We start from the raw sequence: 24,915 nt of genomic DNA on the forward strand, positions 1-24,915 counted from the left end.
CGCGCCGCCGCCCCCCCGGCCCCGGGCCGCCCGCGCCCCGCCGCCGCGGGCGCGCCGCCCGCCCCCGCCCGGCGCGCCCCCCCCCCCGCCGGCGCCCGACGTACAATGACGGGGTACTTGGAGCTAACAAAGGGGGAAGCTTCCTTTGCTCTCAAAGGTCCATTTGTGATAATGCGGGCTATTTTTAAGAACATATATCAGCACCTGATCGCATGCCTGTCTTTTCCTCTCGTGATATTCGATCGGAATCGCGAAATCGCAAATTGTAGCTCTCGGAACGGAATGGACCTACCTGCCGGTCGGGTAGATGAGAAGTTCCTAAGCTGGCTCCTGGCAAATCGCGAAAACTATGGTCAATGTCAGTATCAACTAGCTGCAATAAAGAAAAGGGGCCAATCGAGCTCATGGTTCCTCCAAGCTATGCTCGCCCGGCGATCCGTTTTGCGCGCAGAGTAACGGAGGGGCAGCCGATTCGCAGTTTTTTTTTCTGGTTACGTACCGAAGAGCCAGAGGCCAACTTCCTCAAAGCCATAGAAGATGCCATTGTGAGCGAAGCAAGAAATCCGGGGTCACCAGGCTGCGTCCGCGCAAAAATTTGAAGCAGCAATGGCTTTACACAGACAGCTCGGCAATGCTTGGAGGTTTGGCAGCGTATGTCACGTTTTCGTCGATGGAGACTTCGGAAAAGCATGTGTCGGTCCTCGGCTATCTGGGCCAATCAGAGACTGTGTATTTGTAGTGGGATCGGGATTAGTAAGGATATGGGAAGCAGACGGGCTGAACGCTGGTGCTAGGCGGTACGTACCAATGCTTGTGATGCCGCGCGAAGCAGTCTATAAGACGACGGGTCGATAAATGTTCTGAATCATTGAGCAGCGGCCTAGATAAACAATTGGTAAAATCATATACCACTTTAGTTCTAATACAACCTTTTTTAAAACACAAATCGCAGAATTGAGGTGGCCAAAACGGGATTCTTTCCTCTCTGTGCCTATATTCTGGCTGTGATGGCCCCATTTTACTCGGCACGACAGCAGTCATTGGGCAGAGAAGAAAGAATCTGCCCACTAACAACTTTTGTCAACACCACACGACCAGCTGTACTTGACGGCCAAAAAATCTTGATCTCCTTTGCTAGAAATAGCAAATATCATCTTATTACTTGACCAAATTAAAACATACACTTTACTTGGCTTTTTTCAGCTCGAATTCTGCACAACAGGGTTTTCAGTGCCCAAAAATCGGTCAATTCTTTGTCGCGAATAGCATCATGCCTTCAGCAATTTCACACGAAGCCAGCGACTCAATTGGCGACAGCCATTCTGATTCAATCCCAACTCACCCTCTCGGAGTCAAACCCCTGGGAAACCAGTATCTTGCCACGGGGCCGAATGCCCGAAGAAGTATTGGCACATGGGCAGTTTTACCCGATGAGATCCTTGCCCTTGTTCTCGAGGGTTTCGACAAAAGTTCACTTTTGAGCCTCGGGTCTACATGCAAGTTTTTATATGCCTTCTGTCATTCCGAAGAACTATGGAAAGCCCTTTATCTTCGGTAAGTTTTAGCTATGATTTCCTTGTGTGGACATACCCCATATGTGTGCTCGTGAAAAAAACGCTATCGTCCCAAGCAACTCATCTCTATCTCCGTGGTAACGCAGTAAATCTGTTTATATGTGCCCGATATTCAACAGTCACGTATAATTCCAACAGGAATTCGTGATCCATAGGATCAAGTCAGTGATGGCACAAGCTAACGTGGAATGAACTTTAGATCTCAGTCAACGAGCTCCTCATCCATTAATTGGCGGGGATCATGGAGATCGACCGTCTTGGGCCTTGACAGTGATCGACAAGCAAAGGTTGACTGTAGCAACGTCTTTTCCGATGTCCTACATCGACCTTTTGCCTGCAGCAATATTGAGCTGGCAAAATATGTCACAGGGATACCAAAAGCTAATCAGATTCGCCGGTTTGAGAATCTCACATATGAAGAGTATGCTGACAGATGGACTGAGCAACCTTTTGTCTTGACGAAATGCATACAAGAATGGCCAGTTTACTCCCAATGGACTATTGATTCCTTACTCGACAAGTTCGCCGACGTTGAGTTTCGTGCCGAAGCAGTGGACTGGACATTTTCACAGTATTGTGATTATATGAATCGGAACAGAGACGAAAGCCCTCTCTACTTGTTTGATCGAAAATTCGCTGAGAAGATGGAGCTCAAGGTCGGACACTCAGAGGGTGCCTCATATTGGCGGCCCGACTGCTTCGGACCGGATCTCTTCGAGGTCTTGGGAGACGAGCGGCCGGCTCATCGGTGGTTGATTATCGGGCCCGAACGAAGCGGATCTACTTTCCATAAGGATCCCAACGGGACGAGTGCGTGGAATGCCGTGATTCAGGGGGCTAAATACTGGATCATGTTTCCGCCAACGGCCCAGGTACCCGGAGTTTACGTATCTTCAGACAGCAGCGAAGTGACAAGCCCCCTAAGCATTGCTGAGTGGTTGCTCACGTTCCACGACGAGGCGAGACACATGCCTGAGTGTGTTGAGGGCATCTGCAATGCTGGAGAAATACTTCATGTTCCGAGTGGATGGTGGCATCTCGTGGTGAACATTGAAAAGGGCATTGCGCTGACACAAAATTTCGTCCCTCAGTCTCCCAGCCTGAACCTAGTTTCCGAAGTCTTGTCGTTCCTAAGGGACAAGCCGGATCAAGTCTCTGGCTTCTCGCGAGACGTAGAAGATCCCTTTGGCCTTTTCACAGCCAGACTCAAGCAAGACTACCCAGACGTTCTGGAGAAAGCACTAGAACTGGCTGATAAGAAGAATGGCAAAAAGAGAAAGTGGGATACGGCAGTGGGACGAGATGAAGAGCAAGCAGAAGGATTTAGCTTTGGGTTTGGAGGCGATGATGATGATGAGATCCCGTAATGGCAGTCTATGTATAGGTGGGCACTATATCTACGATTTATGAATATCTTGAGAGTTGACATGCAAGTATACGCATATAACATGCAATTTATAGGTTGCAAGTATCGGCATGTAGATAGAGGAATCGTTGGTGGGTGTGGGTATACGGAGTACAACGCACTGGGCATGTATGCACGACAACTTGAACTTTGCGGGGCTCTACAGGGTTGATTCTGCATGGCTCCTCTATTGTTTGTGATGTGATTATTTTGTAAGCAACGAGGCATCCCTGACACATGTTGACTACAGAGTATTGATCGCGGAATAGGGATATACCTAGGTTAATTTCCATGAGACCTGTGGCGCTGGCAGTGAATACAGGTAATTGCCCAAGCCATTGCGGGCAATTGCCAATTAGGTGATAGTGAACACGAGCTAAAGATGGAATCAAAGCTGGCATCCTTGCCCCGATTCTTGACAGCTGATGCGAGGCACAATTGGGGATAAGATTCGGAATGGCCGTTTGCCATGCGGGCGGATTTAGAAGTGGCAGCAGTACGGAGATGCGAATGAAGGTGCTGGGCTGGATATCCGAGTTGGGGTTGATATTAGCTGGACCGGTGCTGGCCGGACTGGGGTGAATCAACTGGCGCTTGGGCTCCAAGAAAGCAGACGCTAATCACCCGATTTACTCAGATGTCAAGGCGTAAGATTCGATGGGATGGAGCTGGAGAGTTTCAGGCAGAGGGTCCAGGGGATGACCTTTAGAGGGTATCAAATAGTTGCACTACCTGCAGCGGCACAAGTGGTAGTAGCGGGTGGGATTAAGGGGGATCACTTCTGGTTGCAAATCAAATCTTCGAAATGCCCACATCAAAGCAACAGCCGACCACGTCACCACACAGCACAGCTTCCGAGTGAGTTGCAGCAAGAGAAGCCACCCGCAGAAGCAACGTTCAAGTCCATCCATGTAATCTGCCTCCCTCCAATCACCGCCGGCGGAACCCAGGACTGGCACCTCACTGACTCGGCACTACTGTTGTTAGCACCGCAGGTTAGCTGTGACTGTTCATGCTAGAGCACCCGCGAAAGAGCCTCTAGCGTCCGCGGCCATGGATGTAGCTGTTGGACCTCTGCTTTGTGCTGCTGAATGGATATTTGACCTACCTAGACTACAGTACGCTGCTGGTTGAAAGGGGGGGAGCTGGGTTAGTACCTAGTTAGAGGAGAGATGGCCACCATAGTACAGCACAGAGCATAGAGAACAGACCAGAGACGCCTCCATCTAACTGCACATTGGAGCTAGGTAATAAGACAGTGAATGAGTAGTACGTGAAGGAAGTTAGCGCTCAAGGTACCATCCGTTGACCGCAGCAGTAGCAACAGCAACAAGGCAGCCATAAGCACGCCATTGCGGCTCTTCACAGCTTTGTTTCAATCGATATTGATATGTTGCTCCAACTTGATTTGTCCCAACAAGTTCCCGGCCGCAAGAACAAGTGGCAGAAGCACAAAGAAATACCCCAGAAGTGTCCGGCAGTCCCCCTCCAAAGCACCTGTACCTTGTCCAGCTTTAGCCTTTAGGTACCCAAAACCCCCCCGAAGGACCGCCCGGGCAGCTAGCGGCTTTATTACTGGGCCACCTTACAAGGGGCGGGCCACCAACTTCGCCTCCACCATAGACCTGTCGCGAGTCTCGTCCATCTGGTCAGCGTCAACCCTTCCTTCATCTCTCTCGCCGTCTGTCCATCCTCTGCCATCCTCTGCCTTGACCGGAGCAGGGCCTTTTGGAGGGGGCGACGATATAGCAGCTCGCCATCGGCACAGCGAGTGCGGCGCACGATTTCTCTACGAAACTGTCTTTGCTGGGCCAGGGTTTGCGACGCAATGTAAGCTTCGTCGCTGCCCTTCTCCGCCCTTTCTTCACCGTCCACGCGCCTTTGTGTCCGCTTGTTGGCCTCTCTGTTTCTTCGATTCTTTCTTCGATTCTCGGCTTCACCCGTCTATAATAAACCCAGTTTTGATTCACTGTTCATCGTCATCCTTGTCTCGTAATAGTTTCGCAGCTGTGAGTGCTTGTGACTCTGATACATGGCTACCTTACCCCTAGGAAGCTTTGATAATCGGACCTTTATGAAAGCATACTTTGCCTATTGCTCAGCAAACACTGACAACACCTCTTCTTAGGAGCTTGTGCTTTGTTCTTTCTTTATAATCGGTCCGCGCTTTGATTCTCAGCTTCATTGTCTTCTTCTATTTATAACTACTTTCGGAGCTCCTGCTTCCCTCTCTACTCTTCGGCACTGGTCCCCACCATTCGGCCATATATATTACGACCACTTCGATCGCAAGCGTTGATCTTTTAGCCTTGCCTTGACAACGATCCTCTACCGAGTAGAACACCTCGTCGACCTGCAACATATATATATACATACTCTAGTATTCGAGTTGGTCTGTCTCGCCAGGTCCAACCAACCGCAACCATGGTATTAGACGAGCACTACGAGATGTGCCTGCCCATCCTGCAGGACCCAAGGCTCGAAGATGAAGATAAGACGGATAGAATAGAGGAGCTGTTCAAAAAAGAAACCAACCTGATTGGCATGTCTCTGGATAACGCCATCCTCGATGTCATGTGGCGATGGCGTGAATGCGGAGGGACCTCAACGTCACCGCCTCCCATCCGTCAGACCATCTTGCGACGACCATCTCCAGCTTCGTGGAGGGGTGGCACTCCGTTGTCAGGCTCGCCACGGCTGGCCGTTAGTCCTCTTGCGCCGCCTGGATACATCCCCGCTACCTTTGGCAGGACCAAATCGGTCACAGCTTCTCCCTTTGGATCCCCACGAGCCTCTCCTCGCCTGGCCCTTGCGACCCCCGTGATCCCCCATAGCCCAAATCTCAATGCATATGAGTTTGCCAGCGACCCCACCCCCGCTACCGAGATTCTCGGAGAATATCAGATCGAGAATGTTGACTGGCTGGTCAATGATGACACCATTAGTCTGTCCTCGTCTGTGGGCACTACCAGGAGCCTCAATGCCGCCGCCCCTGAGTTTTCGTCCATGTCCTCGCAGCAAATTGACATGTCGCCTTACGATATGCTCAGGTCAATCCTGGGGCATACGAGAACTGATGACGAAATCGAATCAGCCCTTGCGGCGCACAACTACGATTTGAGTGCAACCATCACGTCCATGATGGAGGTTCCGCAAGACGGCGGCGTACGACTTGATGAGCCCAAGAACGTTCTCATTGGCAAGTCAATATCTGCAGAGGGTCGCCCGTCCACCCCGGTGAACCAAAAGGCTGGCGTCATTTGCAAATTTTACATGTCGACTGGCCAGTGTCTGCGCGCAGACTGCCGGTTCAGTCATGACCTCAGCAACCACTTGTGCAAGTAAGTGCAGAAAGCGCACAAACTCATACAGGATACTTCCAAGTCAAAACCTGCTAACGTTATCAACCTAGGTACTGGGTCATGGGCAATTGCCTGGCCGGCGAAACGTGCATCTTCTCGCATGACCCAACCAAGCTTGTGAGCAAGATGTCGCTGGAGAGCGGCACGAATACTCCTACCAGGAGCCATAGCAGCTTGATGCTTCAGGATATGAACTCGTTTCCCTCCCTGCAGTCTGGTGACTCCGATCAGCATGGAGCTTTTGTTGGTAGTCCCAACTTTGCCTTTGGAATCGGCTCATCGCCAGGATTGCGATCCTTGCGAGCAGAGAGCCCGCGACCTAGATCGAGGCCTGGAAGCCGACATCAGGTCAAAGAAAACCATGCCGTCGCCCCAGCCCTTGATGACAACGAGGCCTTCCCATCTCTTGGATCGGCCATTGCAAAGCAAGGGAAGAAGCATCACGGTAAGCGAGGAGGGCATGGCCACAAGGAGAACGGCACCCCCAGCTCTTTGGCGGATATTGTCAAGATGAACCCACCCGCATCCCCAAGGCTGGAGGTGCGCAAGCCCGTTAGCAACGGCAACGGCACTGTCGGCAGAGATGGCGAAAACAGCGCTGCAGCGCTCGCAATTCCTAGCCCCAAGCACATTCCTTGGCTGGAAACCGGAGAGCACGCCAACAAAGCATATCTCAAGGCCCGCCAAGATGCTATAAAGCATGGCGGCCTCAGGAATAAGTTTTTGCAAAGGTATGTCTACATAGCTCTGGAAACAAAACAGATTGAAGCTCTAACAACAACAATTTCAGCGCTGCTCAAGCATGGAACCGCAACGATGCCCGAGCCGCCAAGGCCCTTAGTCTCCGTGGCCAAAGCGAGAATGACTTGATGAGAAAGGCTCATAGGGAGGCCGCCCGTGAACTCTACGAGGAGCGAAACAAGAATTTGGACGGCATGTCAGAGGTATACGTCGACCTCCACGGCCTTCATCCAGAAGAAGCCGTTGAGTACTTGGAAAAGGTCCTCCTAGAGAACGAAAAGGGAGGTAGGCCTGTCTACGCCATCACCGGAACTGGCCACCACAGCAAGAACGGCAAGGACAAGGTGGGGAAAGCAATCCGTGCATTCTTGAATGAGTGGCGATATGCGTACCGTGAGTTTTCTGTGCCGGGAGATCGCAACAGCATGGGCGGCATTTTGGGAGTGGATGCCAGCAGTTGGGACAAGTCACTAGCGAGAGATGGGGCCGACGAAGACAAAGCCGCAGTCGACATCCTTAGCCAAGGTGTTGAGATTGGTGATGGCAAAGTCAGACTACTGGTCAGGGACCCTCCCAAGGGTCCAAGCGGCCGCCGATGACAACGCGAGAACTAAAGAAGTAAAAGACTTAAAAACCGATGCAAAAAAAGGAGGAGGCAGCGTAAAGGACTACCTAGTTGGAGGAAGAGAGTTAGGTAGAGCGTATCTCATGAAGAACTGAACTATACACTCTTGTCCCGGCACGTCGATTTTTGTGTGAATGATGTGTTGTTGTATACCTCGCTGCTAGCGGTCATTATTCACCAGCCAATACAGAGCATGATGATACACGCTTGACAGCATCATCACATACATATTGACTGTCTACCTACTTACTGGCGGTTGCATGATTTTGGCTGACACAGCCAATGTATCAAGCAATTCCTAGTCTCACGGTTCGCAACGTTTCTACAGAAGCAGCTCCCATTGGTGGACTATACAACAAGGGCCGTTCCTTTAAAGCCTTTTAAGGTGACAGTGGGGCTGACGTAAGTACAGTTCCTTGAGCTACGCCCCGTCGACATCCAATTGGGGGGAATACAGCGCCTCAGGCACAGGATATGGGGTGCACGCACAGGTACCAGCACTCAGGGTCTTGAAAGATGGGCCGCAGAAGTACATGCGAGGTACCTTCTTATCGAGCGACACCGCCACCGATAGATGACGAGGAATCCAAAGCTTATGCCAAACCCTTGAATCCTCTTTGATTCATCGTTCTCTTTCCTCGCAAAAGGTCCATCGCAATTCAATTAATCGCCTTTTCTTCTTCTTTTCTCTTTCGCATTTTCTTAAGTTTGATTGTGCGCTGACGAATTTGACTCGCTGCGGGGAGAAATACGAGTCGGAGCGCTTCCGATCTCGATAATATCGACCGAGCGATCCGCCAGCCAACTCAAAACCAACATTGACTTTTTTTACACGATATTTCTGTCTTTCTGTTGGATCCGGAATGGAGAGCTAGGTGGATAGAGGATAATATTTTGGGGGTCTTCGATATTCGCATATCCGGCTTCATCCTTTCTTCTGCATCTTTTTGACGACATCTATTTTATTCGATTCGGTTGTACGAAGACATCGCGGATATACAGATCATATCCTTGCACCGAGCTGCTTTACCCCTCAAACGACCACGAAAACAACAAGGCCAAATAGGCAGAACCCCAAGCTAGAATCTCAAGAATGGCGGACCAATACCAGCCCCCGAGGGCCGAAAGCGTCTCTCCAACACCCTCCTCTCCCTCGTCGGAGACTCCTCCGTTGTCCTCGTCGGAAACCCGATTCCCGCACCCGCAGCGCTGGTCTCGCAGGGATGCGAGCCATCGCCTCTCGGGAAGCATCTCGCGGTCGCAGCGGATATCATCGGGGGCGCAGGGCTGGGTGCGCGACCAATGGACGACATATCTGAGATGGAGCGAGAAGATGTACGCAACGTTCTGGAAGCTGTCGTTGCTACAGCGGTCGCTCGTTGTTTTCGTCATTTTGCTGGGGTGGACGTTTATCATCTTGTCCATCTTGTACTCAGAGGCCTTCTTTGCTTGGCTGGCGACGGTGTCAAAGTCGTGGCGCGAGATTCCTGGTGGCTGGCTGATTGCCTTTATGCTTATCTTCGTCACCTCGGTTCCGCCCATTATAGGATACTCGACCGCCAATACTATCGCTGGCTTCGTGTACGGATTCCCCAACGGCTGGCCCATTGCTGCGTCAGCATGCATCATTGGTAGTCTGGCTGCCTTTATGGCCTGCCGAACCGTCTTGAGCGGCCATGTCAACAAGCTGATTGGGAACGACCACCGCTTCGTTGCGCTCGGCCAAGTTCTGCGTAGGGACGGGATCCTCTACTTAACGGGTATTCGTTTCTGCCCGCTGCCTTTTAGCTTGAGCAACGGCTTCCTTGCAACGATCCCTAGCATATCGCCCCTGTCATTTGTCATCTCGACAGCATTGTCAACGTAAGACTTAATTCTTGTCACAACTTTGTCACAACACCAGTTTAGCTAACATTGTCTTTCCAGGCCCAAACTCCTCATCCACATCTTCATCGGTAGCCGTCTCGCCATCATCGCCGAACAGGGAGACGCTATGCCTCTCCGCGACAAGATCGTCAACTACACCGGCATGATCATCGGCGGCGCAATCGGCGCTGCCGCCGGCTTCATCATCTACCGTCGCACCATGGCCCGCGCCGAGGAGCTCGCCCGCGAAGAGGCCACCATCAATGCCGCCGAGGAGGGTATCGGCGGTTATGAGGACACTGACGATACCCTCATGGACCCTGAGGACGCGGCTGATGTCATGGGTGATGATGACGTTTCGCTGTGGGACAACCAGGGTGATGATGGTTGGGGTGATGCCTATGATGATGATGAAGAAGACGTTACCACGAAATTGACAAAGCTGAATAAAGACTAGACTACACACGGACAAGGGGTTATGAAAAAAGATGTCATGATTTTGTTTATAACGAATTTTTACGTGATAGAATAAGAGCACAGGCGTTGATGTGTTTCCCGAGGCGTGCAGGTCATCGGATGATCAATAAAAAAATCAATATCAATATTCAAATCGGAGCATACGGTAGCTCTTGTTCCATTCTATGTTATACTATAACTTGCTCGAACCCAAGCCCCATGTGTCGTAAAATCATCAAATAGTCGCTTGCTCACAATCATGTTATCAAAGAGACCCCAAGCTCAATATTCACCCAACATGTAGACAAAACCCCCTGAAAAGCCCCTGGGCAATATCATCTTTGCCCCAGTCAGAAAAGAACAAGAAGGATTAAAACCAAAACGCCGCCGCTATAGAGAACCGACCGAATAGACTAAAATCGTAAACAAGCAATGCTGAGGTTGGTCATCTGCGAATAAGACTGCTGAATAAAAAGTGTAACAGAGAGTAATGTCGAAAATGAGGACAATATGAAAGTCGATTATCAACGTTGTTGATACTGATTCATAAACTGAATGGCTTGTTCCATTGGATACCCAATAAAGACAGGACCGGTGAAGACCATTTGAGGAGCGTTTGGCGCCTTCGATATATCTGGATTGATAAAGGTAGGCTGCGGAATAGAAGTACGGTACTCTTGGACAGGATTGTGCTCATGGGGCGCCTTTGTTGGGGTGTAAGGCGCCGGGTCCTGGGCGGTGTTCGGGGCTGGAGCATTCTGAGTCTGGGGATTGGGTGAAGTTGATATGTTCAGACCGGTAAAAGCAGGTGGCTTAGCTCCATGGCCGAAAGGGCATTTCCCAGCTGGCTTCGCTGGAGTTTGGGTGCTCTGTACAGGACTCGGCATTCGCACGGGTGCAGGGGGTGGCGACATAGGATGGCCTCCTCCATTGCCAGATTGTTGATAGACGGGCACGGAAATGCCCCAGGGGCGGCTTGGTGATTCTCCTACTCGAACCTCCTTGAGCGGCCGATCGAAATGACTTTGTCGGTCTTCATCTATGTCGGCCGGCGGCTCAGCAGGGGCTTCTGGGTCCGTGCTTGAGCTGACGGCGTGCGCCCAACTCTCTACTCGATCTGCTGAAGTTCTCGTGGCATCGCTTGGGCGGCGTGCGTGCTCCTCGTCAGGTAGCATCGGCTTGTGGAGATGGCTCAGGTCTTCAATCATGCTCACAATGTTTCCATACTTTGCATCCAATTTCCTAATCTGATCCTCGTTGCGTTGATATCTCCGCACGCAGACCTCGTGGCTGCGAGGCAGCTCGTGTTTGTGCGTTTCAACATAATGAGCAATCTCCTCTGGGGAGTGTTTGTCTAAGAATCGGATAGGGCATTTGCTCGCCTGAGTTCCGTTTACGGCGCCTTGCTGAGAATTCTCTTCTTCGTACATGGCAACACAAATAGGGTCTTCAGTGTGGTCTGGGGCCAAGTCCGGGCCGGTTTCAGGCTCCCGGTCTTGGTCGGCACCAGCAGCGGCATCCTTAGCAAAGGGACACTGCAGGTTGCCTTTCTTCCCCTCAACGGTGAAATCTTGTTCCAGAGCAGTCGACATGGAGGTTTCTACGTGGGAGGTTTGAGATAGCGTGTCTCTGGATGATGCTGTGGTTTTACTGGCTTCACCCAATGAGGCGACCAGTTTGTTTGCAGCGCGGCGTCCGTCACGAATGATGAGAGCAATCTGGTGTTGGGACTGCAGAGAGCTTTGCTTAGGAAGGGGCACGGGCAAAGTATCATCGACAGAGGTGTGCGCTGGGAGCTGGAGCTTTGCCAAAGTCTCGGCTATCTCTGGTGTAGCGGGTGCATATTTATCGGCCAAATACTGGAACTATAAGAGCAGGCGACGTGTTAGTCACGGACAATATATCAAGATGTAAGACGATCTCGAGGAATCTCTAGCAGGGCTAGAATGAAAAATGAAAGGGGCACAATGCGGATCAGTGATAAAAAGGTTGTCAATCCCGGCAGCATTGGCTGCTATTGATCTAGAGCTAATGATATCTCATCATGTTGGCAGTCCCCAAAAGGCTGTGTGTATGCAAGGGGCACATAGAGTGATGTTGAAGAAAAAAGAAAAAGAAAAAAAGAGAGCTCTTTTTTTGAGGCTTACCTGCTCATGCGCAAAACGCAGCTTATGCTCGAGTATTGTCTTTCGGTCTGTCAAAACCTGAACCTCATCCGCAAGCGCGTTGAAAGCGTCCGCTACGGTCTGAGTAAGATGAAAATCTGCCATTCCGGATGGCTCAAGTTTTTTGGAGACTTGGCCACGAGAAGAAGAAAGAAAACAGAAATGGAAGAGAAAAAACAGGGAGAAGAAAAAGAGGCTCAGAGGCAAGGCCGGAGTTTTAACTGGCTGAAGCGGGGCGCGCTTTGGCCGATTGCGGGTTGCGGTGCCGCAAAAGCGCGTGACGAACTCGTGGGAATGATTCGTCAGCAAGGATTATACCTGTCGATGATGTATGCACATGTACTCATACCTGTTTTCTGGACAATACGACACAATTATGATAGATGGACTCACCACATTGCTATTTAGGGTCAATTCCATTAAATATCCAACCCGGGAAGCACTATGATTTTGGCAAGGCTAGGCAAAGGTCGGGAGCTTCGGTTCGCCGGTGATAAACATCAACGTACGATACAGCGGGGCTGGATTTGAGAGCTTCTTGGCATGTTACCACCTGGTGGTGGTCACAGACATGAAGAGAAATGAACAGCCTCGCCCCAGACATGATGGGCTTTTTTACACATCACCGCCGATGTGAGGATGAATCGTTTGGGAAGTGAACAACCCGAGACACTGGATCCCAATGTCCCGTCATTCCACACATCACAGCCAACGTGCCTCAGGTTGTTGGTCATGATCCTCCTCCACCGGTAGGGGCCTCAGAATCTGCTTTCAGCGCCTCGAGATTGAATCCCACATGTACAATCGCCCCCCATCGAAGTCTCGATTTCATAAGATTTATTCCATGGCAGCAAGCAAGCCCTCGGGAGAGTTACCGAGCAAACGATGGACTTCTTTTGATGGCTGGAATTACAATGGCATGAAAGAGCGACTGCAGACAGCATTGGCCAAAATCGACAAGAGCGCGCTCATACACCATGCCCAAAGCATCAAGGGCCAGGGGCTCACTATGAGCGAACCATTTTCTGCTGGCCAGTATTGGATCTGCTTCGAAATGGTTGCGCAAGACAAGAGCATCGTCATTGCCAGAGTTCGCCTGCCCCGTCACCCCGACATCCCAGCAACGGTTAGTGAGGAAGATGTGGCCTACTCGATTGATTGTGAGATCGCGGTCATGGAGTTTGTCCGGCTGAGGCTCAACGCGGTTTCTCTTCCGCGTGTATACGCCTGCGAAGGCATGGGATCGCGACAGGCTGCCATCGCTGGAGCTCCGTACATGCTGATAGAGGGATTCTACGGAAACACTCTACAAGACGTCGAATTTGATATCTGTGATTTACCGGTGAGCAACTGTTTCGATGACTCGATGGATAGATTGGGCTTCTAAATGGACCTAGATCTTGACACAAGAACACATCATTGCTCAGTGGGCAACTGTGCAAGCGGAGCTGGCGACTTTGGCCTATCCCCAGATTGGCACCATCTGCTCTGTTTCCGAAACTGGAGACCCTATCATCGGGAAGTTGGCTGCCGGAGAACTTATGAAGTTGGGGCCGTTCTCAAAGGCGTCTGACTATTTCACTGCTCTTGGAGATGCCGCAACAAAAAATACAGCCACTCGTCTGGGAGCCTTTGTCTTTCTCGATATCGTGGAGACCACCGATCTGTTTGGGAGGAGCGTCACTGAGGAATTCTTTCCCTTTAATCACATGGACCTCGGTACACAGAATATCCTGGTGGACGAGCACTTCAACTTCGTTGCCATTATCGACTGGGAATTCGCTCAGACAGCACCCTGGCAGGTCATCCATTATCCCATGCCTTTCCCACTACTGAGCCCGACTGGGGACATTCTGCGTGATCCGAGTCACATAGCGTACAGTAACGTGTGCCGCCAGGATGCTGCGCAAAAAAATATATGTCCAAAAGTTCCGGGATGCGGAGCGCGAACTTGAAGGGAAAGGCCGGCAGCTGGGAGGGTCGTTCGCCACTACCCTCGACAGCCCGGCTTCGAGGATATATGCCTGCTTTATGAATATCGGTCGTTTACCTGCGGCTGATGAAGATCTGATACATGAGATGGCACGGCTTGCGTTTGGACTGAATCCTCAGGAGGTGGAAGAGTATGTTCGAGAGGTTGAGCGGAGGCACTGCCTTTCGACGGGAGCTACCTAGACAGTCCACAAGGCCACTTAGGCCGTTGTTAGGAATGAGAGGTAGAAGGAAGGAGACTGGCAAAATAGGACTATCTGTAAACACATCATATCATCATTGCTCGACTCCATCATTTCAGGTTGATATTTGAAGACAGGACATTGCCTGTAGATCCAGATACCAAGTGTGTTCATATTTGAGCCTACTTTGTAGGTAAAAGGGCTTCTTCAAGAAGAACCCGGATCACCACCAGCTTCATAGTTATTGTTACACATTTAGAAATCTAATTTGAACAAGAATCTTCATGAGATACCTTTGAATGACATCATTGCACAGCGAGTTGTCAACCACAGAATATGCACCACGCGCATAGCAATCACAGCTACGGGAAACAATGATTCACTGCGGTAAAGCTCTTTATGAGCCGGACTGTAGTCGCAAGAACAAACACATGTGGCATACCTATGCAATAGATAAGATTGCATCAATACTAGGTAGTAGCGGATTCACTGCCAGCTTTTCGGGCTGATGGTTTGTGTCGGTACAACGGCCCAAAGGGGCCACATGCCGTCTACCAATGACATAACACGGCAGCTTACACCCAATTTCTCCACCCCCTCGTAATCTCGACGGCCATCGAATGGAGATAAGAATCCGTCAATACATACAAACGGGCCTTGTCCTTAAAATTCCGCAGTAAGGTGGAAGAACGAGCCATAATAGTCTTGCAGTGAGGGAAGTAGAGCTATATTATAGTACTCAAAGTCGTACATAGGTCAGTACATGCACATCATCGGACGTTGCTTTGGCGGGGTGAGGTTGATGGTTTCCAAAGCCCCTCGCACTCAGTCGTGCCCTCGATCTGCTCAAGCTCACAAAGTTGCCTAGTTTCATCTTCACTGTTCTCATCTCAAAGTCAACATCGCCACCATGCTGCAGCGATTCGCCATCCCCGCGGCCAAACTGCTTCGCAGCAAAAGCCACATCGTCCCTGGCCAGCTTCTCGTCACTGAGCACTTCTTCCAGGTTCCTCTAGACTATGCCAACCCATCTGCCGGATCAATCACCCTCTTCGGCCGCAGCGCAACCAAGCATGAGGTTCCCATCTTCCCTCCCGACGAGCTTCCCTCTCCCAAGCCCTGGATCGTCTATCTCGAGGGCGGCCCGGGCTTTGGTAACCGGGAGCCGCAAGATCACCCCCTGACGCGCACCGCACTGTCTCGCGGCTACCAAGTGCTGTTTCTGGATCATCGAGGTGTCGGCCTGAGCACTCCTGTTTCTACCGCGATGCTTGCCCGGCTGCCTGGAGGAAATGGACCCAGCGCTGTCGAGGTCCAGACAAACTACCTGAAGCTCATGCGTCAGGACAACACCGTCCGCGACTGCGAAGCTGTTCGAAAGCTCTTAACTGATGGCTTACCCGATCACAAGGCCCAGTGGTCAATCTTTGGCCAATCATACGGTGGCTTCATTGCCATCTCCTACCTGTCTCTCCACCCTGAAGGTCTGCGCGAGGTCTTCCTGACCGGCGGCCTTGCCCCCGTTGGCAAAACTGCCGAGCAGGTCTACGAGGCAACTTTCCAGAGAACCATCGAGCGCAACGCCGCCTACTACCAAAAGTTCCCGGATGACGCAGAGACCCTGCGCCAGATTGCCACTCATATCGAGAAGGAGGGCGGCCAGCAGGGCCTCCCCTTGCCCGGAGGAGGTTTCTTGACGGTGCCCCGTCTTTTGACTATCGGCATTGCCTTTGGCGGCCACGGCGGCGTCGATCAGGTTCACACCATACTTCTCCAGCTCAAGGCCTCTCTTGACCAGTTTGGCTTCCTCACGCGAGCTTCTCTCGCTCCCCTCGAGACTTTTACTGCTTTCGACACAAACATCATCTACGCCATCCTTCACGAGGCCATCTACTGCGATGGGCCCGGCAGCGTTTCCAACTGGTCTGCCCACCGCGTCGGCCAATCTCTTCCGCAGTTCTCCTGGCTCAGCAGAGACAACACTTCCGCCACCTCGTCCACTGCTCCCGGCCAGCCGCTCCTCTTCTCGGGAGAGATGATCTTCCCTTTCCACTTCGACACCTATCCGGAGCTCATTCCCTTGAAGGCTGCTGCTGAGCGACTTGCCACTACCTCTGACTGGCCGGCACTCTATGATATCCAGCAGCTGCGCGAGAATGAAGTTCCCGTCTATGCAGCCTCTTACATCCCTGACATGTATGTGGACTACGAGTTTGCCAAGAACACGGCGAAACTGGTCAAGAACGTAAAGACGTTTGAGACAAACGTCATGTACCACAACGCTGTGCGCGCAAAGGCCGAGGAAGTAATGCAGAACTTGTTTTCCTTGCGAGACGATGTAATAGATTGATCTCTCGACCAAGAAAAGAAAGAAAAAGGAGATTGGATAGATGGCACAAGGTCCGAGTTTTCACATAAACCGACATATCTTGGTCCGTTAATACATCGCAGTCATTGAATTCTCACTCTATTTTTTTTCCCCCTTTCCTCGCCTAAATATTTAGTCCATAGAATCATGGAATCATGTACCAGGCATATTGCCATATCCACCGGCCCCTTTCTCACATGACAAAGTGATAAGTGCGTAAGGAATACAAAATGCTCATCGTCTCATTTTCACATTCATCAAAACTCCATTATCAACAGCCATTGCCCAACACTGCAGGTCTCTTCCTCCGCATTTATTTCTTCTTGTTGGTCTTGCGTTTAACGGGCCTTCCTCCTTGTTGAGCGCCAGAGGTCTTCACTTTGCTCAGAGAATCTGTACTCTTGCTGAGAATCTCAAAGTCCTCGCCAGCTGATTCCGAGCTTGGGGGCGTGTGCTGGGGAACGTCAGAGTCCTCCTCGGCGGTCTCGTCGGTCTCGGCATTCACACTGCCCTTAGACAAGAAACGCCCAGCGGTGGACTGGAAGATCCAGACAGGCACACGAACCACTGCGGTGTCCTTGAACGTAGGCTGAAGAAGCTCATTCGGCTATGTAGGTGTGCACGTTAGCAATTTGCTTCCTCTGTTCTCTGGTTGGAGGGGTTATTTTGGAAACTTACGTCCAAAAGGTACTCATTGACATTGCCTTCCTCATCTTCCTCCTCCAGAAAGACGTCTCCCTGAGAGTCAACCACGAGAATCTTTCCGTTTTCAGCAACGACTCTCTTGCGAACACCAGTAGGAGTGGGCGAGGCAGATGCTCCTTGCGACGAGCTCTTTGAGGTCACAGCCTTGCGAGCCTTCCTGGACGAGGACTTTCCATCATCCTTTCGGGTCTCCTTCTCCTGCATGCGTCTCTCGCGCCTGTTCCTAGGCTGGGGCGGGGCAGCAGCTTCATCCTCTTCGGGAGCAGGGGCAGGGGCAGGAGGCGGCGTAGGCAGAGCATCGACTCCAGGAAGTCCGGCATCGTTGCCCCAGGCGGCGTTCCGCGCGAAGGTGACGTAGCGTTCCACAAACTCCCTTTGTCGCTTCCAGCTCATGTACAGCGCAAGGTAGTGGATAGCGCCTCCGCCCATCATGAAGACGCCCACCAAGACTGTTCCCAACCCTGGCCTGTATCGGTTGTAGTAGTAATCGGTTCCTTTCCACAGCGGGAAGCCATTGGCGAGGAAATGGTCATAGCGATCGCGGGCAGGGCCACGGAGGATGTTGGCGATGAGCGAGAGACGTGCCTGGCGCTCCGACGCCTCCTTGACGGCCTTGCGGACTTCTGACTGCGAAGGCTTCTTGGAGGAACCCTTCTTCTTGTCCGTCTTGGCCCTTTCGGCGACGAGCTGCTGCTTGACCTTGTCGGGGTGAAGCAGCCGTGACTTCTTGCGGTAGGCCTTGTTGATGTCGTCCAGCGAGGCAGAATTGGTCACGCCGAGAACATCGTAGAAGTTGGCCGCGGGATCGGTTTCATGCGCGGCGATCTCGTCGCGGATACGGAAGATTTCACGATCTGGACAAAGCCGATTCGTCAGTTCTGCAAAGGCCAGCGTTCGCGGGATCTCTCTTTAATATGCTCCGTACCTTCTTTGCTCCATGCTGCTGCCAGCGGAGTCAGCAGGGATAGAACCCCGACAACCAGATACTCGATCTTCATGACTGCAAGGCTCGACTCGCTTACCCTTGCATTTATGAAGCCCAAGTTCCCAATTGTCGTGTGTTTTGGATGTCGCAAAGCCTCGAAGGGGGGCGAATCGACGTGCTTTTATGTGGGACGGTGAACAAGGCCAGATTTACGTGCCTAAACTTAAACACAGGTAGATGACAGGGGGGTCCGAGGTACTATGCACATGCAGTCACCGCACTTGTCTGCAGCAAGTGGTTGTACAAGGACTTTTTAGCGGCCAGTTGGCTTGTCCCTACCCTGGATGGAAACCCCTAATTATTCTTTTTTTCTAGATAAATTACGCCTGCGGCTTTGGCGCGTGCCAATTGACTGTGTTGTGCATGTAGAGCAAATCAATTGCAAAAAGGTGAGAGGAAATTCAAGGTTTGACCAGGGGGTGGCTGGCCCGCAACCCCAATTCATAGGCAAACGGCCCAGCTGCCAATCGCCACGAAGCTTTTGTATTCTCAGGTTGGCGGTCTAGAGTTAGAATTTGAATGGCCATAAGAAACTAGGCGGTGTAATATGAACTACGAGCAGAGTCAGTTATAGTAAGCCAATGCAATAATATCAAGAATAATGAAAGATCCGGGGGAAAAAACAAATGGGCGGCTGAAGACAACCCTTGTTCGCAATCTGGATGCTGGCGATATACTACGTTGGGTGAATTTTGATGTGTGAATTGTCTGTTGGACAATAAAAACAGGAGCAAAGCAGTGGGTAAACAGCTGTTTCCCCTTTCTTCTACTCATTTCTGTCTATGTAATAAAGGAAACAAAAAAAAAAAAAGCACAAAGGAGAATGAAATAAACAAAGAAACATGAAAGCAGAATAAAACGGGGTGAAAATGCAAAAAAAAGAAACAAGCGAGTAGCAATTGCACGTTTCGATCGTGCGACCTCCGGGTTATGAGCCCGGCGCGCTTCCACTGCGCCAAATTGCTTTGTGAACTTGTTGAACACTGGACCACTAAAACTTTATATATAGGTATGTGCCTCAGAAGCGCTCAGGTGCTTACATAAGGGAAGTTGCATCTTGCTTTCAGAAGCCCTATTTCAAATCTCGATTTGGAATTTGTTCTTTTTCATCTGGGCTTTGATACATAACTCTCTCACCAAAGGGTGTTAATAGGTGTTTCGTAACGAAGCTGCGGTGACTTCTAATATGGTTATATAGTGCGCTGTAAAAGATCTTGCTCGGCATCCCACTTAATGGCATGGCACAATTTACGGGTACGACAGATGATGTCCATATAAACCTCCTCCCGTCTTTGCTGTAGAAACGTCCAAGTTTCCAACGAGTAAATCTTCTTCAATCAAGCTTGAAATGAGCCATCCATGCATTTTAAGCCTTACAAAGTTCAGAAGGTCGTGTCACTGTGTAGATGAGCTTGGGCCAATGCTCCCTGCAGCCCTATATCCAAGCATAGCATTCGCTAGGGCTATTTTCCTCTATTGACCCTCTTAAAGATTTTACCGAGGCAGTCCCCATACTTAGTACCCATATAGGCAAATGGTCCCATTAGTTATGCCAGATCTCTCCAAAATTAGCAATTGCCGTATTTCCAAGATGTGAATCAGCCATCGATCAAATGGGTGGTTAGTGATAGATTACTCATGCAGCCTGTTTGGAAACTTTTACCTCGTTAAAACAATGTCCAATCGTCTCATACCATCTGGATCTGCGTCTTATCTGCATCTCCTGAAAGGGGCACTCCCATGTCTCTGCTTATGAATCAAGATGGCGACTATCTGCATCGCCAAGTTGATATGGCATGGGGCGCCACACACCGAACCCCACGACTCCACCAACTGCCGAATCCTGGCATTTCCTTGACTCGATCGATTGCATATATATACTAGTAGGTATTCCGTATATATAGCTTTAAACCTCTCTCGTCTTTGCCATGCTCTCTCGAAGTAGTCGTTTCTTTATATCCATTCGTATTAAACAAAAAGTCCGATATCTATCAACAATGGCCCCTTCAGCTACCGCCCCGAACCAAGTCCGTATAGGCCCAAACCCCAACCCGGACTGGAAATTCGGCCAGGGCAGCAACCATCTCAACGCAGCCTCGCCCTCATCCTCCAACCCAGACGAAAAAGCCCAGAGCCACACACTCATCGACCCTCAAGCAGAGGATCGAGCCTCAGGGCTTAATTACAAGCTCCTCATCTCCGCCGTCGCCCCGCGCCCCATCGCCTTCATCAGCACCCTCTCCGCCGACGGCACCAAGGCCAATCTCGCTCCCTTCAGCTACTTCAACGTCTTCACTCATGATCCGCCCACCTTTGCTGTCGGCTTTGCGCATCCCCCGAGTGGGCCTAGGGATTCCTTTGTCAATGTGCGTGACTCTGGGGAGTGTGTCATCAACATCATCTCGGAGCACTTCATCGAGGCCGCCAACTCGACCAGCATAGATGCTCCTTACGGGACGTCTGAATGGGGCGTTTCCGGCCTGACAGCAGACTATTCGTGTGAGACTGTCAAGGCGCCGCGAGTCAAGGAGGCGATATTTAGCATCGAAGCCAAGGTGGAATCTATCAAGGAGATTGAAAGTAGAGCAAATCCTGGGAGAGTGTCCACATGGCTAGTCATTTTTGAAGGAACTCGGTTCTGGGCAAGGAATGACGCACTGAGCGAAAAGAAGGATGAGCTCTATCCCGAGATCTTGAGGCCTATGGGTCGCATGGGAGGCGTCATCTACTCCAAGACGACTGATCTTCTGCAGATACCAAGGCCGCAGTTTGAGGCTGATCTTGGCGGCGCTGAAGGCTATGAGAAGCTCTTGAGTGGGAGCAAATAACGACAAAAGACGCTAATTGCGTATAGGATTGCTTCGAAGAAAAGGGGCATCACGGATTAATGAGCACAGATGAGTAAAGGCACCGCACGATAAAGAAATTATAAAAAAGAATCAGCGTGTTATTCAAACGCAGTGGTATACAAAACGTGTTCGTCATATCAATCATACTGATGACCTCAAAACAAAGGCCATTGCAAAAATCGTCAGCAAAGACTCCCCTCCCAACCACCGTCCCGTAACCAAGGACTCCCTATAACCAGATGAAGTAAACATGAAAATGCTAGTAATTCAAGAGGGGAAGAGAGAAAATCAAGTGGCCCGTGAGGTATCAAAAGTAAAAGCTCTGGCCCGGTTTGGAAATGATAAACTCACAGCCCAGCTGTGCTCCCCGCTCATGCTCGTTCAGCTCCTTCAATATTGAGTCACCGGCCTGCGGCCCATCTGCTAGCGTCTCCTTGACGTGAATGATGACAACCTTGAGACCTTCGAGAGGCTTCTTTATAGCAGAATCGGCGGCGGCAGTAATGGCGGGCGTGAGCGGCGGTATCATCGAGCCGTCAACAGCAAATTCGTCCAGTGATAGCTCCCCAGTAGGAGTGGCAATGTGCGGTGTCTCGGAATCGGATTCTTTGGCGCTGAAATAATAATCGTTGGGCATGTTGAACGGATTGGCCGACTTGGGAGATACAGGGTCATCAGACCCCGGGCTCTGCATGGTCACAACCGGCACCTTCTTCCGCTGAACTTCGGCGTCCTCCTCGGCGTCCCGCTTGCGCTTCTTAGACTCAAGGGCACGGACCTTTCGTGCGGCCTCTACTTCGTTTGCTAGAACCTGCATCTCCTCGATGAGATAGGCGGGTTTCAAGTGACCGAATAGCCGCTCGTCGGGCTGTGCGTCAGTGTAGCTGCACTCGACAAAGATAGCCGCCAGCTTTCCGGATGCGATCTTGGGCGCCGCCTCTTGCCAGATTAGTAGATTCCGCGGGCTGAGAGAAAGGCTATCCGGCTCCACGTCTCCAAAAATGAGCACCTCGCGCTCGTATGTTTCTTCCCGTATGAAGTACGCACTTGAGTCGTTGACGCATGGCCGTGGTTCAAAGTCTCCCCCTCCTCCATATATGGGCGTGGCAATGCCAAGCGCAGCCTGGGGCATCATACTCTGGCGCCGTGAGAAGGATGTAGGGGGGTAAAGATGGTTGAAAGTTTCGCGACGGGCGAATTGAGCTGCAAAGTCATGAACATGCGGGTAGTATGTATCACGTCGAAGCGGTATACTTGACCCATCCTGGCTACCTTGACGAGTCGGCGCTGGATGGCAGAAGGAACCACGGTGTGAGTGCTTCTCCATGCAGTGGCCATGGCTCACACTCCATGTCTTGACGAGCAACCCGTCACACACTTCCAAATATCCTTCACCCAGCGCAGGACTTCCGCCCTCGACCAGTCGAAGATACGTCAGGAGACCGGCTCCATTATTCTCGTCACTAAGATTTGGCCATATAACATTGTTGAATATGTGTTCCTTGAGAGCTTTGATAGTGCCCGGAAGACCTGCTAGCTTCTTGGGGCGAGTACCGGGCAAGCCTGCCGTGTTGATGACAAAGGCAGAGATGTGGTCTAAGTGCGGGTGGGTGATGAGATAGGTGTCGACGAGGGTGCGTGTCACATGAGCAGCGTTTGCCGCAGCCGTGGTGAACGGCAGTTCAAGGCCAGCAAAGGGACCGGTGGTTAATATTTGGCGAGCAGGAACAGACGACGGCGTCGGTGTTGGCGGCGGTGACTCTGGCAAAGCCTCTTCGATGAGACGAGTGATGGCAGACAGGTGAACGCCTCCATCAACGGCCACTATTGAACCCTTGCGCCAGTTCTGGGGTACTGAGCGAACGAGAAACGCCGTTACATTTGACTCTTGGGGACCACCTCCCGAACCCTGTGTAAGAGTGAGCAATTATGCTATATCTGATGCGCATCCATTTGTGAGAGGTTGTGATGGCTTCCAGTGAGTGCAGAACAAGGTACATGGTCTCATGGCATGCGTGTAAGCTGAGCTGTCAGATGAGAGAAGCTGCCCCACGATAAGCTGTGCCAATGGGGTAACGACTGTGGCCAGACAAATAGCTGACCTAGCTAGACGTTTCATGCAGAGGGGTGTTTGGCTGGCTGTCCCTTGATCTGGGGCACTGACCCCCTGGCGGCAGACGCATCCCGATCGGAAATGCCACGGCCAAATTACCCGATCTGCGCGCTCTCAATTTCGAGTCCGACGGAGCATCGCCTCTATGAGGAGGTGATGCGAAATGAGGTTTATGAGAAGTCATGGGGATTCGCACTCGGGTAATATGAGAAAAAGCAAGCAAGCATAAAATCAAATTGGTTGAGGGGAGAGAAAAAAGAAAGAATGTAAGTAAGAAGCATACCAATATGATTACCTGCAAAGCAGGTGATGACAATCCCTCCGTCATGCTCGACAAGCGCTGTAGGATTTGGTGGATTGCCGAGTCGCGATGGCCAAGTGATGCCGCGATAGTGTCGAGTCAGTCTGCAGATTGCGCGCAACGCTCAATGCCGACGCCGATCTCCAATCCCAAACTCCAAGGGGCCTCCCAACACGAGACAAACCCCAGAAAATCAGAAGGGGCAGGAATACCACGGCGGTTTTTTAAAGGCAAAAATCCAAAGAGGGAGTTCTTGATCTCGGCTTCTCCTTGTCCAGTGGCGCTGACGGTAAAGGCTCCCACGTGACCGAGGCTAGAACTACCGATTTCGTCTTGTTCCCCCCACGAGGCGCTACTTGAGCTTGTTGCCCTGACTAGCCGGTTCGCTGAAGAAGAAGAAATAAGATCAAGGTGAGATGTGAGAGTGGGTGAGGAGACGGAGCGAGGCAGTGGTGGTTGTTTTCCGAGGGGCGTGTGGGAGAAGCACCGAGGCTCTCGTCTGCTTGAGGGGGGAGGGAAGAGTCTAAAATATTATGGGAAAGATTGGGAAATTATCTCAGGCTCCCAAATAGTCGATGCTCCCCGGCGCCAAGGATCTTTTTTCTGGCGTTGCTTGGTTCGCAGATATGTGCCGTGATACCAATATGTAATATGTAAATCGCCGAGGGAATGCAATGGCAGATGTGATGACGCTCTGCAGTTGGATATGTACGCACGTACGTATGTGGCAGGCAGGCTAGCCGGGAATCCTGCTTTCTCGTGCCTTAGTACTGCAAAGACACGAACCTGGGGCTGGACTGGACCAACCGCGGCAGCACGGCAGACAGCAGCAGAGACACAGACACTGTATCGCTTCACGGGCTCGTTATGCTGCTCGCTCGTTGACGTACGGAGCCGCCGATTCTACAGGTACGTGGCACGGCACCAAACAGAAGAGCTGCGGGCTTGTGACTGGTTCGTGATGAGCGTCGTCGTCGCGTGCCTGCGCAGAACTGTTTGCTCAGTCTCTCGCCCAGATGGCCGTCGAGGGCCGAGAGCAGGATCACGGCTCGCCTTTTGAACCCACCCACGGGCTCCGATTGCTTGCGCCAGCGGCATCGCATCGCAGCAGCGCAACGCAGCACAGGCTGTCCGTCCAGTCCGTTCGATGGTTTTAGCGTCGTTATTGTCACCTCGTAGCGCGTCTAGTTTCGGCGTCGCCGCGATGCTGTTGCAAGGGGTGGAGG

General features: G+C 51.4%; 10 protein-coding genes and 1 non-coding gene across 11 annotated transcripts in view; 6 read left to right on the forward strand and 5 right to left on the reverse strand.

Annotated features, from left to right (window-relative positions):
• Window positions 1–648, reverse strand: part of V8C40DRAFT_241672 (FAD binding domain-containing protein) — a 3,033-nt gene extending 2,385 nt beyond the window's left edge. The window contains exons 1-3 of the mRNA XM_083215065.1: window positions 500–648; window positions 293–347; window positions 105–178 (exon numbers count right to left, since the gene is read on the reverse strand). Coding sequence (XP_083075112.1) covers window positions 105–178; window positions 293–347; window positions 500–544 — 174 coding nt within the window. The 5' untranslated portion in view covers window positions 545–648. The remainder of the gene's footprint in view (window positions 1–104; window positions 179–292; window positions 348–499) is intronic.
• A 508-nt stretch (window positions 649–1,156) lies between these two features.
• V8C40DRAFT_195737 ([Histone H3]-lysine-36 demethylase) lies at window positions 1,157–3,345 on the forward strand. Its single transcript, XM_083211909.1, has 4 exons — window positions 1,157–1,554; window positions 1,774–2,958; window positions 3,009–3,191; window positions 3,249–3,345. The coding sequence occupies exons 1-2, from the start codon at window positions 1,271–1,273 to the stop codon at window positions 2,939–2,941; spliced, it is 1,452 nt and encodes a 483-aa protein (XP_083075113.1). The 5' UTR covers window positions 1,157–1,270; the 3' UTR covers window positions 2,942–2,958; window positions 3,009–3,191; window positions 3,249–3,345.
• A 1,549-nt stretch (window positions 3,346–4,894) lies between these two features.
• V8C40DRAFT_195749 (uncharacterized protein) lies at window positions 4,895–8,241 on the forward strand. Its single transcript, XM_083211910.1, has 4 exons — window positions 4,895–4,988; window positions 5,108–6,320; window positions 6,392–7,072; window positions 7,132–8,241. Exons 2-4 carry the CDS (start codon window positions 5,404–5,406, stop codon window positions 7,679–7,681), a joined length of 2,148 nt encoding a protein of 715 aa, XP_083075114.1. The 5' UTR covers window positions 4,895–4,988; window positions 5,108–5,403; the 3' UTR covers window positions 7,682–8,241.
• A 559-nt stretch (window positions 8,242–8,800) lies between these two features.
• On the forward strand, window positions 8,801–10,030 carry V8C40DRAFT_264587 (TVP38/TMEM64 family protein; the record flags this gene model as incomplete). Its single annotated transcript, XM_083219548.1, has 2 exons — window positions 8,801–9,570; window positions 9,634–10,030. The coding sequence occupies 2 exons, from the start codon at window positions 8,801–8,803 to the stop codon at window positions 10,028–10,030; spliced, it is 1,167 nt and encodes a 388-aa protein (XP_083075115.1).
• Window positions 10,031–10,153: 123 nt separating this feature from the next.
• On the reverse strand, window positions 10,154–12,372 carry V8C40DRAFT_241685 (uncharacterized protein). The gene is made up of 2 exons (XM_083215066.1): window positions 12,177–12,372; window positions 10,154–11,894 (listed from the first exon to the last, which is right to left on the reverse strand). Exons 1-2 carry the CDS (start codon window positions 12,297–12,299, stop codon window positions 10,554–10,556), a joined length of 1,464 nt encoding a protein of 487 aa, XP_083075116.1. The 5' UTR covers window positions 12,300–12,372; the 3' UTR covers window positions 10,154–10,553.
• Window positions 12,373–12,556: 184 nt separating this feature from the next.
• On the forward strand, window positions 12,557–14,658 carry V8C40DRAFT_241687 (uncharacterized protein). The gene is made up of 2 exons (XM_083215067.1): window positions 12,557–13,535; window positions 13,591–14,658. The coding sequence occupies exons 1-2, from the start codon at window positions 12,991–12,993 to the stop codon at window positions 14,147–14,149; spliced, it is 1,104 nt and encodes a 367-aa protein (XP_083075117.1). The 5' UTR covers window positions 12,557–12,990; the 3' UTR covers window positions 14,150–14,658.
• A 334-nt stretch (window positions 14,659–14,992) lies between these two features.
• V8C40DRAFT_241689 (Alpha/Beta hydrolase protein) lies at window positions 14,993–16,913 on the forward strand. Its single transcript, XM_083215068.1, has one exon. The coding sequence runs from the start codon at window positions 15,279–15,281 to the stop codon at window positions 16,716–16,718; it is 1,440 nt and encodes a 479-aa protein (XP_083075118.1). The 5' UTR covers window positions 14,993–15,278; the 3' UTR covers window positions 16,719–16,913.
• V8C40DRAFT_195860 (J domain-containing protein) lies at window positions 16,884–18,701 on the reverse strand. The gene is made up of 3 exons (XM_083211911.1): window positions 18,367–18,701; window positions 17,415–18,295; window positions 16,884–17,343 (listed from the first exon to the last, which is right to left on the reverse strand). Exons 1-3 carry the CDS (start codon window positions 18,437–18,439, stop codon window positions 17,050–17,052), a joined length of 1,248 nt encoding a protein of 415 aa, XP_083075119.1. The 5' UTR covers window positions 18,440–18,701; the 3' UTR covers window positions 16,884–17,049.
• Window positions 18,702–19,319: 618 nt separating this feature from the next.
• V8C40DRAFT_t89 lies at window positions 19,320–19,391 on the reverse strand. The gene has a single exon. It is a non-coding gene; the product is annotated as a tRNA-Met (tRNA).
• Window positions 19,392–20,268: 877 nt separating this feature from the next.
• Window positions 20,269–21,411, forward strand: V8C40DRAFT_241692 (flavin reductase family protein). The gene has a single exon (XM_083215069.1). It carries the CDS (start codon window positions 20,355–20,357, stop codon window positions 21,252–21,254), a length of 900 nt encoding a protein of 299 aa, XP_083075120.1. The 5' UTR covers window positions 20,269–20,354; the 3' UTR covers window positions 21,255–21,411.
• On the reverse strand, window positions 21,356–24,174 carry V8C40DRAFT_241693 (3',5'-cyclic-nucleotide phosphodiesterase PDE1). The gene is made up of 2 exons (XM_083215070.1): window positions 23,672–24,174; window positions 21,356–23,184 (listed from the first exon to the last, which is right to left on the reverse strand). Exons 1-2 carry the CDS (start codon window positions 23,714–23,716, stop codon window positions 21,583–21,585), a joined length of 1,647 nt encoding a protein of 548 aa, XP_083075121.1. The 5' UTR covers window positions 23,717–24,174; the 3' UTR covers window positions 21,356–21,582.
• Between the last annotated feature and the right edge of the window lie 741 nt (window positions 24,175–24,915).

Source organism: Trichoderma camerunense, assembly GCF_050948025.1.
Source record: "Trichoderma camerunense strain CBS 138272 chromosome Unknown V8C40scaffold_6, whole genome shotgun sequence".
In the NCBI taxonomy this organism is placed as follows: Eukaryota; Fungi; Ascomycota; class Sordariomycetes; order Hypocreales; family Hypocreaceae; genus Trichoderma; species Trichoderma camerunense.